This window comes from Pectinophora gossypiella, chromosome 9 (assembly GCF_024362695.1).
Source record: "Pectinophora gossypiella chromosome 9, ilPecGoss1.1, whole genome shotgun sequence".
Classification (NCBI taxonomy): domain Eukaryota; kingdom Metazoa; phylum Arthropoda; class Insecta; order Lepidoptera; family Gelechiidae; genus Pectinophora; species Pectinophora gossypiella.
Genome location: NC_065412.1, coordinates 247,538 through 266,319, shown reverse-complemented (window position 1 = coordinate 266,319; position 18,782 = coordinate 247,538). Strand labels below are relative to the sequence as shown.

General features: G+C 39.2%; 2 protein-coding genes across 5 annotated transcripts in view; one reads left to right on the top strand and one right to left on the bottom strand.

The window, feature by feature from the left end:
* LOC126369337 (mannosyl-oligosaccharide alpha-1,2-mannosidase IA) overlaps nt 1-18,782 on the top strand; it is a 168,204-nt gene that overhangs the window by 139,454 nt on the left and 9,968 nt on the right. The window contains exons 1-2 of one of the 2 annotated variants that reach the window (XM_050013687.1): nt 8,999-9,889; nt 18,177-18,395. In XM_050013687.1, coding sequence (XP_049869644.1) covers nt 9,677-9,889; nt 18,177-18,395 — 432 coding nt within the window. In that variant the 5' untranslated portion in view covers nt 8,999-9,676. Of the gene's footprint in view, nt 1-8,998; nt 9,890-18,176; nt 18,396-18,782 lie in introns of those variants that run through there. The other variant, XM_050013686.1, reaches the window with a different exon arrangement.
* On the bottom strand, nt 1,407-5,824 carry LOC126369330 (uncharacterized protein K02A2.6-like). 3 transcript variants are annotated; one of them, XM_050013664.1, is made up of 2 exons: nt 2,616-5,824; nt 1,407-1,505 (listed from the first exon to the last, which is right to left on the bottom strand). In XM_050013664.1, the coding sequence occupies exons 1-2, from the start codon at nt 5,681-5,683 to the stop codon at nt 1,493-1,495; spliced, it is 3,081 nt and encodes a 1,026-aa protein (XP_049869621.1). In that variant the 5' UTR covers nt 5,684-5,824; the 3' UTR covers nt 1,407-1,492. The 3 variants fall into 3 exon arrangements, with proteins under 3 accessions (XP_049869621.1, XP_049869623.1, XP_049869622.1); XM_050013666.1 differs by having other exon boundaries at nt 4,812-5,824; XM_050013665.1 differs by lacking the exon at nt 1,407-1,505 and having other exon boundaries at nt 2,677-2,813; nt 4,208-5,824.

Sequence of the window (18,782 nt, the reverse complement as noted above, 5' to 3'; positions counted from 1 at the left end):
AAACAGAAGCGACTGCCTGTGTATATAGATAACCTTCCAAGTTTTCAACGCGAAGAGAAATTCAACCCAATTACAGCTTTGGTCATATATACTTCCGAATTTATTCTCAGATATGTGGGTTTCCTCGCCATGTTTTCCCTCACCGCTGACGACGTGATAAACATTTAAGATCCAAATATGAATTCGAAAACAAATTCGAAAAACATAAGTTTAAGCCTCACAGTGAGCTTGGAGCATTCTTTCAACGGTGCTACTTTTTATTTATTTATTTTAGTTTACTAACAGTCACTTACACTAAAACATTATATTACATTTCAGATCTTAAAAGCTAAATGTAGTGACTAATTATAAGTAACCACGGCTCTGAGTCGTTATTTTCGTGCCACGAAAATAATATAAGGGAAAGTCGACTGAGGTCTTGTGATGGATTAATCAATGGTCTTGATAACGCTTCTGCGTGAACGCTTTCATAAATCGCTTTATGTTTGAAATAATCGCGCCGCGCGACGGCGGCCCATGCTAATCATAAAATGGCTATAAGATGATGAAATGCATATGCAGATGCGTAACATGATGAACAACTGTATACATATGCATTTCATCATGTTATGGGATACAAAGCGATTTATAAAAGCGTATATCACTCTATATACTCTATCAATGTAGTAGAAAAGAATCGTTCGACCTAATATCGACTGAAACGTCACTATGCTAATGAACGTTGCGACACTAGCTTACGTACTTTAACAGATCCATTTTTTACCGCGTATTGAGACGATTGTTGAATGTTATCTTATTGTAATATAATCAATAATTGTACAGACCTGGTCCTTCTGTTTAAAAGTAAGTAAGAAACTTAATCCATTAGAAGACTTACATGCGGGTCGGCACGGTGATAACCTTCTTCATTTTAAAGTCGGTTCTTCTTCTATCGTGTGGGTTGTGAGGTGGAGTACCAACCTCATCAACCCTGGTGTCAGTGTTACTAGTGAGCTGCCAAGGGCTCCTGACAAGGCTCATATAACGACAACTTACTTACATCAGTAAGAAGTAACCGGGACCAACGGCTTAACGTGCCTGCCGAAGCACGGATCATCTTACTTTCGGACAATCAGGTGATCAGCCTGTAATGTCCTAACCAAACTAGGGACCACAAAGTGATTTTTGTGATTTGTCTCCACCGGGAATCGAACCCGGGACCTCCGGATCGTGAGCCCAACGCTCAACCACTGGACCACGTAAAGTCGGTTAATAAAAGGAGTCTAAAATATATTTACGAGTAGTATTCCAGAACGCCTCAGGTAGGCCTGATAGTCAGAGGTCCTCGAGTAAGTGAGGTGCCTACAGGTGTACGGACAGTGTTTTTAAACATAGTGATATTGTTATGTATTAGAATGAAACGACCGTTTGAATAGTAGGCTAGTTTATTACTGCGTACAGCTGATCGGTACGGCGGCGAGGCGGCGCATGCATATATACCATTCCTCCCGCATTAATTTGTAAACCTGTCGACAACAGTTTAGATACATTACACTAATGCAAATTAAAAGTATTTCTTATAGTCTATAACATTTCTTGGCCTTAAAAAACGTTTGGGTGTCCCGACACTGTCAGTAATTGGTTGTACGTCACGTGAAGCAACGACAGGCGTAGCCTCCCGCAAACTTCCTGGATTATTTGATAATACCTCATTGCAGTCATCCTCTACTGTATCTTCTACCGCATCCTCAAAAACCTCTCTCGCGTTTCTTTGGTCCTCAGACACTTGACCCTCATTTTCGGCAATGATAGGTTGTGACACCTCTGAGGTCGTAGTGGTTGACATTGACGGTGTTGACATAGGCGGCTGGCTCAAAGAAGTGCTTGGTCTTGTTTTGTTCAAGCTATTATCCACCATTTCAGCCTTTCTAATTATTTGGTCTATATGCCTTACTTTGATAACATTATGATCAATGAAATATATTTCATACATTCGATTGCCTATTTTTTTTACAATCTTACCCTTAGACCAGTTACCCTTTCTTGCCACAAACCATTTTGCCCATACAACGTCACCAACATCAAAGCACCTATCACTCGTCCCTTGCTCCCCCTGCTGCACACCTGTTTTATTTATTTTAATCGGTAAAATTAAATCTAATCGGGATCTCAAATCCCTCCCAAACATTAATTTAGCCGGTGTACAGCCAGTGGTGCAATGGACGTTATTCCTATAATCAAACAGGAAACCCAGTAAAAGTTCGTCTCGTTTCTGTTGTGAAATAGTATTACAATTATCACCCGACATAATGCATTTGATCATTTTCTTACACGTTTTTACTGAATTTTCTGCTTGGCCGTTGCTCGATGGGTGATAGATTGGCGAGTTTAAATATTGTATACCATTATTGGAACAAAATTCATGGAATTCGGAGGAACAAATTTTAATGTCATTATCTGAGACAATTTGAATTGGTATACCAAAACTTGAGAATACTTTTTTTAGTTGTGTAATTAAAGCTTGCGTACTCGTGCCTCGATCCATATACAGACATTCTAACCATTTGCTATAAGCATCGATAATGATTAGGTATACGCTCGACCCAATAGATAGGTAATCAATATGCAGTCGGTACCATGCGCGCGGCGGGCGCGGCCAGGGCGCGGGGGAAGCGCGAGGCGGCGCGGCCCGCAAGGCTGCGCAGGCGCCGCACGATGCCACCCAGCGCTCGATGTCGCCGTCGATGCCCGGCCACCACATACGTCCGCGTGCCGCGCTTTTGGTCTTAACGATGCCAAAATGTGCCGAGTGCAACTCCTCTAACATACGCTCCCTGAAAATTTCCGGGATTACCACCCTATGCCCTCTAAACAAACAACCCTCATGAAATTCTAAATCTAATTTACAATGATAGTAAGATTTTATTGAAGCGCAACTTATTTTGCGCGGCCAACCGTGACTCATATATTTAATCACCGTACATAACACCTTATCGCTAGCGGTAGCCTGTTTTATGTCGTCATAGGAAACTGGTTTAATATTTGCGTCAAGGAAAAGAAAAGAATGACCACTATCTCGTTCGCTCTCGTTGTCCATTGACGGCAGCGGCGCTCTGGAAAAATAATCTGCAATCACGTTGTTTTTACTGGTTATATATTGAACCGTATAATTATACGCAGAAAGAATAATTGCGTATCTTTGTAAACGTAAAGCGGCAGTTACAGAAATTCCGTTCTTTTTCCCGAAAATAGTCAACAATGGCCTATGATCTGTTTTTAGTATAAAAGGTGTTTGCACTCCAAATAAATATTGATGAAAGCGTTTAACGCCAAATATAACGGCCGTGGCTTCTTTATGGATCTGGCTATAATTTCGTTCGCTCGCCGTCAACGACCTGGACGCGAATGCCAGCGGACGCAAGATACCGTCAGGTGCCTGCTGCGAGAGTACTGCGCCGAGGCCGGCCGGCCCCGCATCCACTTCCAGCACCAGCTGCGCGCCCGGCGTGAAATGAGTCAGCACGCGCTCCGATGACAACTCGCGCTTCACGGCCGCCACCGCGCTCCGCTGGCGCTCACCCCACTCCCAATTAACGTCGGCGCGAAGTAAGTCATACAACGGACTCATTATAACCGACGCGTTTGGAATGAAATTCCTGTAGTAATTAACTACACCGACAAATCTTTTTATCTCCGTTACGTTTGTTGGCTCCGGCGCGTCGATAATAGCCCTTACCTTGTCGGGACAAGTATGTAGCCCTGCTTCGTCGATTACGTAACCGAGATAAGTTACACTTTTCTTGAAAAATTCGCATTTTTCCTTTCGTAACCGTAATCCGGCCCCACTCAACCTGCGTAAAACTTCACGTAACCGAGACATATGGGTAACATCATCAGGTCCTGTAATGCAAATATCGTCTAACCAACAACTAACACCCTCGAGTCCCGCTAAAATAGTTTCCATTGATTTTTGAAAGATTGCTGGCGCGTTAGCTAGACCGTATACTAAACGAGTATACTTGAACAGTCCCTTCATTGTGTTTATAGTTGTCAGATCTTGTGATGAGTCATCCAATACAAACTGATTGTACGCATTCTTTAAGTCAATTTTAGTAAAATATTTTCCGCCCCCAAGTTTTGCAAAAACTTCTTCGATCCTCGGTAGGGGGTATTTATCTATAACTAAATCTTTATTTAGTGTAATTGAGTAATCTCCAGCGATTCTTACCTTCCCATTTTCTTTGAGAACTGGAACTATCGGTGTTGCATAATCAGAGTGATTAACTGGGACCAATATACCTAATCCTACCAGTCTATCCAATTCCGCTGTCACTTTATCTTTTAAAGCAAAAGGTACATTACGTGGCTTGTAAAACTTTGGATAAGCATCCTCTTTTAACTGTAATTTAATTTTAAAACTATTAAATGTGCCAAGTTCGTCAGACCACAATTCAGAATATTGTTCCAATAATGTATCTATAGTATCATGTACATCACTTATGCTATTTATTTTAGTTGTTAAGACCAAATTAAACGCGGACATAAAATCGCGGCCAAGAAGTGGTGGGCCTCCATTTTTAACGACGAAGATTTTTAACCTCTTACTTTGCTTGTTAAATGTGGCCTCAATATTAAAATACCCTTCCGGAGAGATTTTATGTCCGTTGTACAAACACATCCTAATGTTACAATACTGTAACTTATAGTCTGAAAATAATTCCCTATACATCTGCTCTGAAATTACTGACGTACCCGACCCCGAGTCTAACTCCATCGTAATATCACGTTTTCCCAGTACAAGATTAAGTTCTAAAGGTTTATTCGTAACGTACCTTAAATTGAAATTTTGACATTCCTGGCAACACAAAACCTCATTCTCACTTTCACTTTGTTCATCACACGTTATGTTATTAACGCGTGAATTTTTGTTTCCGCAAACCTTTTTTAAGTGGCCCTTTACACCACAATTTTGACATTTATAGTTTTTGTATCGGCAATTCTTGGACGAGTGGTTCTTCAAACCGCATACGGCACATCGTGAGCCCTCCCCAGTAGCGGTGCGCTGGTCGCGAAGTGGCGCGTGTGTTCCGCCGCCCGCCTGGCCTGCGCTCAGGCCGCGCCCACCACCAGTTCCCATCGACGCTCGATAGATGGGCTCCTCTTTGTAATCCAACTTAGGTAGTACCATCGTCTTCGCCTCCCTCGCGCTGGCGGCCTGCTCTGCCATCTCTAATGCCTGCCCAATCTTGAGAATGGAAGGACCTTGCTCAAAGAGCTTGTCACGTTCGGGACCTGGCCCCAAGCCGAGGATGAATCGATCGGTCAAAACCGTATCCAGAGCAGATCCAAATTCGCAGTAGCTTGCTAGACCACGAAGTCGTGCCGCCCAGTCTCCTAGATTTTCGCCTGGATGCCTAGATGCTCCATAGAATTTCGCCCTATCCGCGTACGTACACTTCTTGGGCTTGAAGTGATTGTCGAGTAATAAGACTAGCTTTTTATAAGTATATTCATCCACAGAATCTGGGTAGGCAAGGTTACGCACCAACCTATACGAGTCATCGGACAAGTGTGTTATCAAGATCGCGCACTTATTTTCTTCATTCACGTTATTCACTTTTAAATACTGCGTTAAACGGCCTTTAAACAACGCCCATTCACATGTTTTATAATCGAAAATAGGCAATAATCCGACATAAGCCATCTTTTACTTTAATAATGTGGGTATTCGTTTAACACCTCGTCGTCAATTGTTATGTATTAGAATGAAACGACCGTTTGAATAGTAGGCTAGTTTATTACTGCGTACAGCTGATCGGTACGGCGGCGAGGCGGCGCATGCATATATACCAGATATCCCATGGTTGTTACGGAGTGACAATTAACCTGACGGACCAAAGCGCGACCTGTCTCCCTCCATAGGGTTTCTACCTACCTATGGATAATTAAATTTGTATATTTAAAATTATACAGTGTATAAATTCAAAGGGAGTTTTCTTTGTCTCATGCTCACCGGTCTATAACATCTAGCTGTGCCCTTCAGGTAAACACCACTTTATAAATTTTCTGAAACATATCGGTATTTGCATAACACCATTTTCCTATTTACCTACCTTGCCTTTTATATAGGTAAGCAAAAATCTAGTGTTTCATCATAGTACCACAAACGGCCCACATAGATCCTCACAACAAACATGCATTGTGTTCCCCATTTGTCAGGCTGATCACCCAGCCAGTACATCTTCAGTGACTTATCCCGTGGCTAAGATACAAACTGGCAGTTAAGCCACCGCTAAACCTTCTGGTGGCTTTAAAGGCTTAAGCCACGACGACATGCGTCTGCGTCCGGCTGGGCAGCAATAACAATACGTTTTTGTTAATGTGCTCTGCGCCTGCAGCTAGATTGGTGGAGTGTACAGTCAAGAGCGTCATGTACCCACTTTAGAACCCTGTCGTACTATCAAATGTGTCATTGAATGAGACGTACGGTTTAATTTGTCAATAAAGTGAGATGAAAACTTTTTTTGTGGTCACCCATCCTATGACCGGCCTTTGCGAAAGTTGCTTAACTTGAACAATCGCAGACCGAACGCGTTTACCGCTGCGCCACCGAGCTCCTCAATTATATTCGCTCCTCTATTTAATAGTGATAATTAATAATAACTTATTCGCAAATGAAAAGGCCGCGACGCGACGAAAAGAACACTAATGATTGAATTAAGTCGTCCCATCTCTCCTCGTTTGGCTGGCAAGCTGACATCTCATTAATTTCTGCTACCCTGGTCCGTCCTTCGACCCTGTCGTTCATCTCCGTCAAACGCTTTTAATTCATTCTTTGTCTTCGTCAAATTTTATTGTTTTTTGACCAGATTTTTTTTTGTCAGTGGCTGCAGGTTGTCTTTGATTACTTGTGGCTCTGCCCACCCCATTAGGGATTACGGGCGTGTGTTTATGTATGTATGTATGTATTTTTTTCGTAAAGGGTTTAACGGCTCTGGCCTAGTAGCATTTTAAGCCTGTCATTAATTGATCATATTACTTATTTTTTATCGTTTGACTTTTTGTTCACTTATTGTAGTATTGCTATTTGCCGTAGTATTATTCCTTATTCTATTGTATTACTTCAGCTGTCTTTAACTACTTGGCCGGACAAATGGGGAACGCTGAGGGCTCTCACCGGCTTATAAAAAATTAAGATAATAGGCGTGGGGGTGCCCAGTTCGTCGAGATCCAAATTAGGTACTGTTATTTAGCCGATGTTCTACTTAGAAAGTATCGGCTGGGTAAATGGGTAGTTTCCTAGGTCAAAGATAAATTATGAAATTTTGTTTATTAAATAAAGACAGATCTAAAAATGACAAAAATGTTTTCTTTTTTCTATTTAACTTACTCATGAATTTAAATAAAGATTTAGTGCCAAAAAAATATGATGTATGTGTTATGCATGCCCCTGCTACTTAACTGTGGGTGACCAATTTATTATTTTAGGTATATTAACAAAAAACGTTATCACTAGGTATCACGTTTTTGAAAGCAAGTAGATACACTTATAGGCAACATCTAACCCAGTGGTTCCCAAAGTTGTGTGGGCTACGAGCCACCCAATACAAGTTTACACACCCGGCACCCACGTGTAAATAAAAAAAAAAAATGTTTTCTTTCTTTCTATCGTCGCCTTATAGTGAAAACCACATTCTGGTGTAGTTTTCTTCAACAACATCGCAGGTTCGACAGATGTACGGCGGCAGTGAATAATACGGTGTTTTGAGCATTTTGCACGCCGCTGTACGCTGGCGCCCTGTGGACGAACTATACTCAGCGCTACAAGAGCTGCGAGTACAGTATAATAACGCCTTCAGTAGGCTCTGCACGGTAACCGCGCCGCGCGCGAATTATATCGGGGCCTTCGACCAATAGCCGTTTAACGTCCATCTACGTAGATAGCATTCGTATCGTTTATCGAAGCGCTCAATATAATTCGCGCGGCGCGGTTGTCGTGCAGACCCGGCAGGACACTGTTGAGGCTGCCGCACTTCTGCTGTTTTTCATGTTTGCTGAAGCTCGAGTTAACTTTAATTAATAATAAAGGTAAATTGTAATTAATAATTACTGACTAATGTATTAATTACTATTACTTGTCACATATATAAAAATCATTAAAAGTGAAGGTAAACCTTTTACTAAAAGTTCAAAATTTTCTTGCAAAGTAAATATAAAAACATTGGTCGTGGGTAATTTATTTTTTTACGAAATGGCAACGCAGCGTGGGATGACGTCAGCTGGGCTAACCTTGAAATGTTAGCTGTCACTTAAGCATACCTGATTTTCTTATACCATGGTATAGAGGACTTTCCAAATGACGAAACAAAGCTGTAACCTACAGTTTGGGAAACGCTGATCTAGCCTATTAGTAATCACTAATTAAGTACCTAAAACCGAATTACTTTGGCAACAGTTTACCATATCGTAGCAAACTTTGAGTGTTAGAGATCAAGTCAAATGTTATCGTCTGCAATAAAACGTATATTGAATATTCCGAGAATTCAAATGTTGGGTATTTCCATACATTATACTTAAAAAGACATTGATAAATTCTGTACTGCCGAATTATGTGAGCTAGGAAAAAAATATGACTTATTTTCTCTTCCCGCGTTGGAAGGAGACAGGCAGTCGTATCTATAGAAACCTCTCATATTTTCAGGTTAAGTAAGTGGAAACTTTGAAAACGGGATAACGCTAAGGAGATGATGGGGATTTAAAATTAAATAAGAAATAGTGTATAAACCATTCATTTTAAATACGTATGTAGTTAACCGGCAATAGTGTTTGTAAACGTATTGACTTGTTTATAAATAACAGCAGATTTGTCAACTTGAAGAATGTTGTGTCAGTAGTAAGCGCGTACGCGTAGAAAACGCACATATTACTCGTATGTCGCTGTTTTATATATTACACAATTTAAATCATAATTTTTGAAAATAAAAAAAATATTCGGTATATAATCTCGATAAAACGTATTATATCTCTACGTTTCGATCGTGTTTTAACTGGCTATTTATAACAGAAGATAAAAAAAAAATGTGTAATAACCAAATTGCGATATGTTATCGAGAATGCTAGTGTGACATTGCCCTTATGAACTAGTTTCTTCATCGCGTTATTTTAAATTGTCCGTTTAGTTGGAACGAAATAGTTGTGTTTAAATGTGGTTGTGTGTGAAACTTAAAACTAAATTTAAAATATATACCAGAAATATGTTACAACACTGTGTTATATAAAAAAAAATAAAAATACACTCATAAAAGATTTCAATTACAAACGCAAAGAGTTTCATGAAAATAATACTTAATTGAAGAAAACCAATTACCTCTTATCAATACTACAAGACAAACGAATACCGAACTATAGTTATATGAATTACACAGAAGAATTGACTTGTAATAATGTTACTATAGCACTGAAGATGTTGGCTGAAGAATTTTTGTAACGTAACAAAAATATCCACTCATTGTCATATACATTAATAAAATAACAGTAATAAAATTGAAATAATAATATAAAAGACCGTAACAATTTATACAATAATTTAATAATATAAATTTTATTTAAGCTTCTTAATAACAAATAAAAATAATAAGGTTACAAATAGAACGTAACATATTTGTTACCAATTAACAGTAACAAGTAATATAACAAAATGCGTGCGTACATCCGCTTCATCTTCGCTGCAGTAACGTTCACATTGACGATGTTTCTGCTGGTCTACATGGCAGACATGGGTCGAGTGGCCCTGGTGGGATCCCGAAGGTTACCCAGGGATACCTTGGCCCCCATGAAAAGGGCGCAGACCCTCGATGCCGCTTATGAGAAGAGAAACGCCACGTTCCAAAAACGACTTCACACTGTTCGGGTATGATAATCTGTTTTAATAAAAGATATTGTTATTTTTTAAACCTCTCTCTGGGGTCTACATTAAAAAAATATTCGTTAAATAATGTATTTTAATTTCGAATAAAACCTGCTTGTTATAAATCCGCATAATTTATATTTCTATAAATAAATACCGTATAATGTCATTCGCATAATATATGTCATAAATAATTATAACCCATAAGAATAAAACTCACAATATTTATTATATTTAATGTAGCAGGTATGTACTTACCTATTTCTTATTTTTTGTAATTTAACCATGTCTTAGTGTGACTCTGATCCTGCAGTAAAATTGCTTATGCAATTTTGAAGGACATTGCATTTATACCAGTGTTATTTAAGGCCTTAATAATAATAAATAAAGAATTTTACTTTTCAGACACATGAAAGTTATTATAGTTATATTTTTTAATGCGGGTCTGGTCTTTTGTTATCAGCATACTTACTTAACCTAACCGATTTAATTACGAAGCTAACGTAACCAAGAAGTTATACAGGGTGGCCCCCAGCGGTTCACGTTTAAGATGAAAAAATAGATAGAGGGGCTCATTGGCTACCAGAAACACTCCCATATATGTTCAGCGATTATTTACAGTTCAGGAGATATGACCCATTTTATACCATTTTCTAATATATTTCTTAAGCACAATAAATTTGTATCAGCCCTCAAAGCGTTAGAACAGATGTAACATCAACTTTTCTTTTTTGTATTACTCAGTTATTGTTAATTATTAATTTATTACTCTTATTAATATTTTTTTTAATAAATATTTTTTATTTGTTTTAAATAATCGTAATTTTAATTTATTAGATTTATTTATTACTTCTGTCTACTTCTCAGTGGTGCATGTATTAGTTATAAGTGGAGACTTCATTGGCTAATATACAAACTATTTGCATTTAACAAATTGTTATTTAAGCTGTTTGTTTCCAAATTTGAAATAAATAAATACATTTTTTTGGAAAATGTGTTGCCTGTGTACATTTGAGGATACACATTACCGGACACGAGTAGTCCTTGTTAGTGAGTGTGAGAAAGAGAGAGAGAGCTGATTTGGCTGTTTATATTTTTTTCAGCTAGTAGTAGTAAGTAGTAAGTGCCCTAACACCTGCACTATTAAAGACCTTTACGAAGCCACCGACAATGCCGTAAGCGTGGCCAATTATTGGTCAGCAAAAATTTAGTATCGATCGCCATCGACTCGCAAAGAAGAAGAAGCTAGTAGTCCTTTCTTAGGAATAGGTATGAAGTAAAAATAAAAGAATTATTAAAAAAGAGATAGCGACAAAATAAAGATTTCTGAAGTAAGGTACAAAGTTTTATAAAGAGGTACAAAATGGGTCATATCGCATAAATGGGGGTGTTGCTGGTAGCCAATGAAACCCTCTATCTATTTTTTTATATTCAACGTGAACCTCTGTGCCTCCCTGTATAATGAAATGCAAACTTTAATGATGATGATTTATTGTTATGTATTTTATATAGTATGCTATTTATTTAGTACTTAATACCCTTTATTCTATACTTCAAGTTCAACAGCGAGTATGACTGATTTATTCTCGTTACATAAGTATATTTGTCTACTCCAGTAGTTATTATGAACGTAAGTTGGTAAACATGTGTGTCAATTGGTCCTTGATGTGTGTACCAAAACCATAGATTTGGAACTTTTTCGCGTATCCATCCTAAATCTCTGGGTAAAACGTGTTTTTTTTTTTTTTAGTTGATATGTGAACTCTATGTGTGAAGCCTCTTTAAACTACATTGGCAATATGACGCGCCCTCATGTGTCTAATGACTGTCAGGACTTTTTGGCGGAAACGGAAACGGGACGGTTGCTTTCTTCATTGAATAATCTAAATAATTAATACGAAGTGGTGTTTTGTGGTTGATGATCGCATCAAGTTAGTCGGAAAAGATTCGCGATAGTGTTATTATATCGGAATATTCAATAAAGTGTACCTATCTATTTACGCTTCGTTCCAACGAGCCGCTTTATAACTCGAAAGTTTATGCGGACTTTTTTGGTTTTCTTTCGTTTTGGGTTCGGAGTAGGAGTTTGCTCCGAGGGTGGGGGCTTAGGTTTCATCATTCATCATCATCACCTTTCATCATTTCATTAATTATCATGAAAAAAATACTTAAGAATTTCGGGAGTCTCATACCTTTTGAACGCGGTAAGAATTCGTTATTATGTGTTTTAATTATGATAATAACCGCGTAAACTTAAAACAATGTACTTAAGACACGGCTGTATAGGCATAGTTCCCTTTGCCTTGCCCTTCGGGGAAAACCATAACGAGAAAAAACAAACTTATGACTGTCAGTATGGTGTCAACAGGCGTCGCGGATTTCCGAATTTTTATTATGAAACGGTCAATTTCTTCTTTTCTGTTCGGATGTTTCACTTTTAGTACAGGTAAAATAAAATGATGTGAAATCTGAAAGTTGAGTATGGTGGAAAATCCAGCCTGTGAAACTCCAAAACATCCTGTTAAATACTTGGCAAACGTTTTATTTCCTGGCTCCCGATTTTGGGAAAACGAAATACGCAGGTCGACTGAGATCTTTTCTTTTAACGGTTAAAATGGGATACTTATTTTGTGAAGAAACTTATAGTTTTTGAAATAATCGATATTTTATTAAAGTACCTAACTATATATCAAATCAAATTAAATCAATTTATTTGCACACATAAAATACAAAAAGGTGGTAAAATTATTTAAATAACAATGTTGTGATGTGTTCGGCCTGCATGCAGGCGTACAAATATACATAAAATATATGTGTATATATGTGATGTTAAATTCATGTTAGCCCTGTTCAGAAAACGCGTAACTTACATCGTTATGTCCCTGGTTCGAATCCGGCTCGAACTCTAAACCACTGAATTCAACTCCCATGAGTTTGAATTCAAGTTTGTTTCCCAGGGTTTGTACCCGGTTAATGGTAATGGGCTCGCTAATTACATGGGTCTTAAACATATGAAGGAGTAGGTGTACCTTCTTCTTCTATCGTGTGGGTTGTGAGGTGAATTACCAACCTAATCAACCCTGGTGTCAGGGTTACTATTGAGCCGCCAAAGGCCCCTGACATGACTCATATAACGACTACGTACTTATATCAGTAAGTAGTAACCGGGACCAACGGCTTAACGTGCCTTCCGAAGCACGGATCGTCTTACTTTCGGACAATCAGGTGATCAGCCTGTAACGTCCTAACCAAACTAGGGACCACAAAGTAATTTTTGTGATATGTCCCCACCGGGAATCGAACCCAGGACCTCCGGATCGTGAGCCCAACGCTCAACCACTAGACCACGGAGGCCGTTTAGGTGTACCTCTGCCTACCCTTTCGAGAATACAGGCGTGTTGCTATGTTATGTTAATGTTTTACCTATTTACATATGTACCAAATCGATGGTAACAAATGTAATATAACAAATTACGTCCGTTCATCAGCTCCGCTTAATCTCCGCAGCTCTATCATTCGCCGTGGTGACTTTTCTGATAGTCTTCTTGGCTGACGTGGATGTGGACGAAGAGGAGGTGGTGAGAACCAGGAGATTCCCTAAACAACCCATAGCCAAACCTGCAAACCGCTTTGACACTTCAACCATATCAACCATTGAATCGCACACAGAAGATATAGCTCAAACACAACTCTATGTTACTAAGGTATTCAGATAGTGGTGCTAATTCCTATAAACACCAACTAATTTTACTTTAAGTTATACCTGTCATTTTCTTATCCGCTGAAAAAGAAAGTGATAGGTAATCAACAGGCATAAAATTTATGGAACACACGTCAATTTTAGGCGCAAATATAAAACATCTCTCTAAAAATTTTACATTGGCCAATAACCCGACAGAATTAAGTTGACAGCACACGTCAAACGGGTTGCATACCAGCGAGATACCTGTTTGATTCGTTCGGGTTATTCATTTATTATAAAATTAACAGCTGTCAAACATCCGCCCTTTCCTTTTCGGCGGATAAGAAAATGATAGATATAACTTAAAATAAAATTAGATGGTGTCTGCAGGAATCGGGGCCATTGTGATACAAGTAAAAAAAAAACAGTATTGTTGAGGAGTGTCTTTTACCTATCGGGATAGACAGATATATAACTAACGAGAACATAACAACGTTGCAGCCACGCACAATATTGAACTTAAAGTTTTAGGATGGATATTAAATGTTGGTAAATTATATTGTATGTCTGTGCATGTTGAATCATTTTCATTGGGAACCGATCTTAGGCAGCTAAATTACTGAATTGTACAACAATATTTTGTGTTTTCTTTAAGAATCTAGGACCCTGTGCCGAGGTTTTTCTTGCCTCGGTTATACATACAGGTTGTGAGTCTTGTGAGAAGCTGCAGTAGTTTTAGGCGGATGAGACGTTCGTTATGTAAAAAACTACGATTCAAAGTGTAACTATGTTAACTACTGAACAAAGAATCATTTGAACATTTCATATTTGATTTCCGGAATCCAAATTCAAAAATAAATATGAATTCCGGAAAGTAAATATGAAACGTTCAAATGGTTTATCTTTCCATTTAGATACCTTTCCTTGTATCGGTGTACAATCTTAGAATACTAATTGATACACGACATCTTTGCCCGTCATTATCAGTTAATCTTCATTCCGCTTTTCGGCGAAAAGTAAGTAGGTACATTTCAATAAAACGTTGCTAACGTCCGAAAAGACCATCTTGGGACTTTTTGATTATCCCCCGCGCCCGGCTCTGCGACATAAAGTCCCATCTCGGCTTTTAAACCTTAATTGGTAAAGTCCGCGCAGTTTTTCCAAGTCATTGGAAAGAGTCTGCGGCGACTAATAATAATTAATGGCCTCGACGAAAGTCCGATATCCTTTCATTAGCGACAGTAGGGGTGGCGCGAACGGGACTTTATTGGGACGGGACGACACGGGACGGGACTACTGCTTGGATTTACGGGATTTGTCTAGTTGGACTTCTTTAGTGGTTTTGTTTTAGTTTGTTGTATCAGCCGTTAAGCTTGTTTGGTTGGTTAGTGGTTGACAACTAGGCTCACTTAACTGTGGACCTGGGTTCAAATCCCAGTGAGGATATATCGCAAAAATTACCCAATTTTGGTTAGGACATTGCAGGCTCACCTAATAGTCCCAAGATGATGCGTGCTTCGGGGGACGCGTTACGAGCTACATACTTAAGTAATTAAACAGAATTTAAACCAATTTAGCTCCTTTTTCCCTCGTATGGTCACTATTGAGCTGCCAAAGGTCTCAAAACAGCTACATACATACTTAAGTAAGTATTTTTGTGAATAATAATAAATAGACTGCTGTGATTGCTTGTGCTGTCAACAAAAACCAGGCCTGGTTAAAAGAGTGAAGAAGCTGATCACGTAAGTGTTTCCCTTATTCTTTGAGCTGGGCTATTTTTAGGGTATGGAGACAGCGCAAGTGGTTAGGATTCTTCCTTTCCACCTTTTTTCTTTTTTTGCATGAATGTGTATCAAACACATAAGATACTTAAGTATGTATGTAGCTGTTTTGAGACCTTTGGCAGCTCAATAGTGACCATACGAGGGAAAAAGGAGCTAAATTGGTTTAAATTCTGTTTAATAAAATATTGCACGCAGGTGGAGTGCCAAAGTAGTTAAACGGAAGATAGAAATAATCTATCACGTGCGCCAAACCGCGATAAAGAACCTATTTATCTAATGATTCCCAGAAAGATAGATTATTTCTTTGGGAATCGATTAGATAGTTTTCATGACATGTTTCGATTTGTCTGATTAAAAATTCCTAATTCCAGAATTTTTATTGCATCGCTATCTTGTTATTTATTTGCTTGCAAAAAAATCCGACTAAAAGTAAATCCTTATTTTTTATTTGACGTGACTTATTGTAGATTTGCCGCAGATGGCATTAACTACTTGGCCGGACAAATGGGGAGCGCTGAAGGCTCTCATCCGGTACAACGTTTAAGACAACAGGTCTGGGGGTGCCCAGTTGGGCGCGAACCTCGGCTCAGGGCGATAAGCGCTGGTTAAGGGACAAAAGTGAATCCGGAAACACGACTTTTCAGGGATTACTTAACCTATTTTTCTATCTAGTTTTTTAGTGTTATGTTATTGTGATTCGTAGGAACATAGTGCAAGAGACATTGATGTGATATATATTAGTATTCTACTTCTATCTTGTGGGTTGTGAGGTGGATTACCAACCTCATCAACCCTGGTGTCAGGGTTACTATTGAGCCGCCAACGGCCCCTGACATCACTCAAGTAACGACTACGTACATACATCAGTAAGTAGTAACCGGGACCAACGGCTTAACGTGCCTTCCGAAGCACGGATCGTCTTACTTTCGGACATTCAGGTGATCAGCCTGTAATGTCCTAACCAAACTAGGGATCACAAAGCGATTTTTGTTATATGTCCCCACCGAGATTCGAACCTCCGGATCGTGAGCCCAACGCTCAACTTCTGGACCACGGAGGCCGTCCTTTTTTTGATAAATTACTGAAATATTTGACGTGTTGAATGTTGTTTAAATTATACTTATTGTATGCAATGTCAAAAATCAAAATATGCTCAAATAATTAAGTTAAATATCATTAATTTTATAAAATTCGCAGTCAGTAAGTTTGTTTTCATAGTTGAAGTTGTTTTTACAAATATTTATGTCGGTTGGAACTTTATAATAGATTTTGATGGTACTAACTCAGTATGTACCTAGTATAGCTGATTTAATATTTTTCCACCTCTGGACATCCCTACCCGTGTCCCGTCCGAGCCAAGATTAAAACTTGTTCAGGGTTCTTTTAAAGACCGTCCCTCCCTTTGACGCCACAGAAGACGAACGGTATGAAAATATTTGTTTACAAACTGCCAAATGTTGTGTTCATTTTGTATTTGCTATTACGTCCTGTGGCTACGGAGGTGGAACTTCCGAATATATGTGACAAGTTAAAGAATTTCCGCGCCAAAACTGCAGTTGTTGGTTATTTGTTTTGCGCGAAATTTATTTTTGTTCCCTTCGTTAATACGTTACAAATGTTACAATTCTTAAGCTTTCCTATGTTTACAGAATTTAATGTGAGTAGTTGTGGGGGGTTAAAATGGCCGCATCGAAGCAATTCATCTAAAAAAGCAATATTGCAATTTGACATTTGCGCATATGAAAGTAAGTGCGCAATGCAATCAAATGTCAAATAGCAATATTGCTTTCTTAGATGAATTGCTTCGATGTGGCCATTTTAGCCCCTAGGCTTATTATGAATTAGGATACTATGCTGTGTTCGGTACCCCGAAAACATCCTTTGGTGACAGCACACCCTCGCCGCCAAACAAGGAATTTCCCAATAGATAAATTCCTTAGTTACGGCAAAACCATTTGCTTGTCATCATATTAATCTTAAGATAATTATGTTATCTGCTAAAATGTGTGTTTATCCTGCTAAAGGGAGTATTTATCTAATCTGTGAGTCAACGTGGGGGGAATCGCAACGAAATTTGGACGTCTGGATATCCCGATGTCGCGAATATAGTTGTAAAGGAATCCTTATAAAATAAGAATTCCTTACGCACTGTTCGATCCTATTGCGCACAGCTTAAAGTACCTAGATTTATCAATCAACGTCTAAAAAGATGTAGCTTCGCTCTGCATTGTCTATCACTTGTATAACAGGGACTACAGGGAGTGTTCGGGGGAATTGTTCGGATTGAGCCCTTCTGCATCCGTCCGTCTTCGTTCTTCACGACAGCTTTTCCATCCTCACCACTTGAGCATTGGCAGTTCACAAATGTGATTTTCTCCAGAAACTTCCTGTCTAAACTGTGGAATGGATTGCTGCGGTATTTCCGGATCGATACGACCTTTAAACCTCCAAAGACAGAGCATACTGCCATCTAAAAGGCCAGCAACGCACTTGTGACCCCTCTAGTGTTACGGGTGTCTATGGGCGACGGTAATTGCTTACCGTCAGGCGATCTATCTGCTCGTTTGCTCCCTCATCATCATCATCTCCCTAGCGTCATCCCATTTTTCACAGGGTCCGCTTACCTAACCTAAAGATTTGTCAGGTCCGGCTTTTTACAGCTCGTTTGCTTCCTATTTTATATAAAAAAAAAACTGACAAATTAGGAGGGGCCAATCAGCTCGTGACAGCAAATACTAGGACCCCGATGCCGACTTCTTTCCAAATACCTATTAAAAAAATTGACACCATAAAACTCCGATTCTAATCCTCACGTTTCTTCCAGATGATGCGTCATGCATGGAACAACTACAAGCTGTACGCGTGGGGCAAGAACGAGTTAAAGCCCATGTCGAAGAGGGCCCACCTGTCGGGAGTGTTCGGCGGGGGGGACCTGGGCGCCACCATCGTGGACGGCCTCGACACCCTCTACCTCATGGGGCTCATGGACGAGTTCCGGGAGGGCCGCGACTGGGTCGCGCAGCATCTCAATATTAACGATGTTGTAAGTATAATATCCATTTTATCAAGAGTAACCGCGTGTTGATTTGTCACGGATTTGTAGATTCGTGGCTCTTTCCACTCGGTAGACTTTATGTAAGTAGTTCTGGGCTGGTGACGGATCTATTAGCTTTCATTTCGGGCTCCAAGGTGCTTCGAAAGCACGAAAAACAGCCGAGACTATTGACTATCACTACACTTCAGTATTAGTTAAAACCTGTCGATAGGTTTATGAGACACCGTTTTATGATTGTTTTATTACTTTGAATAAACCAAAAATAAACCCAAGTGGGGCTGTAACGAAATGAACCCCCTGCAGAAAAGGGCCCAACTATCGGGGTTACTGCAGAGCGAATGGGGAGGTTTGTTATCTTGTGGCTCTGACAATCCC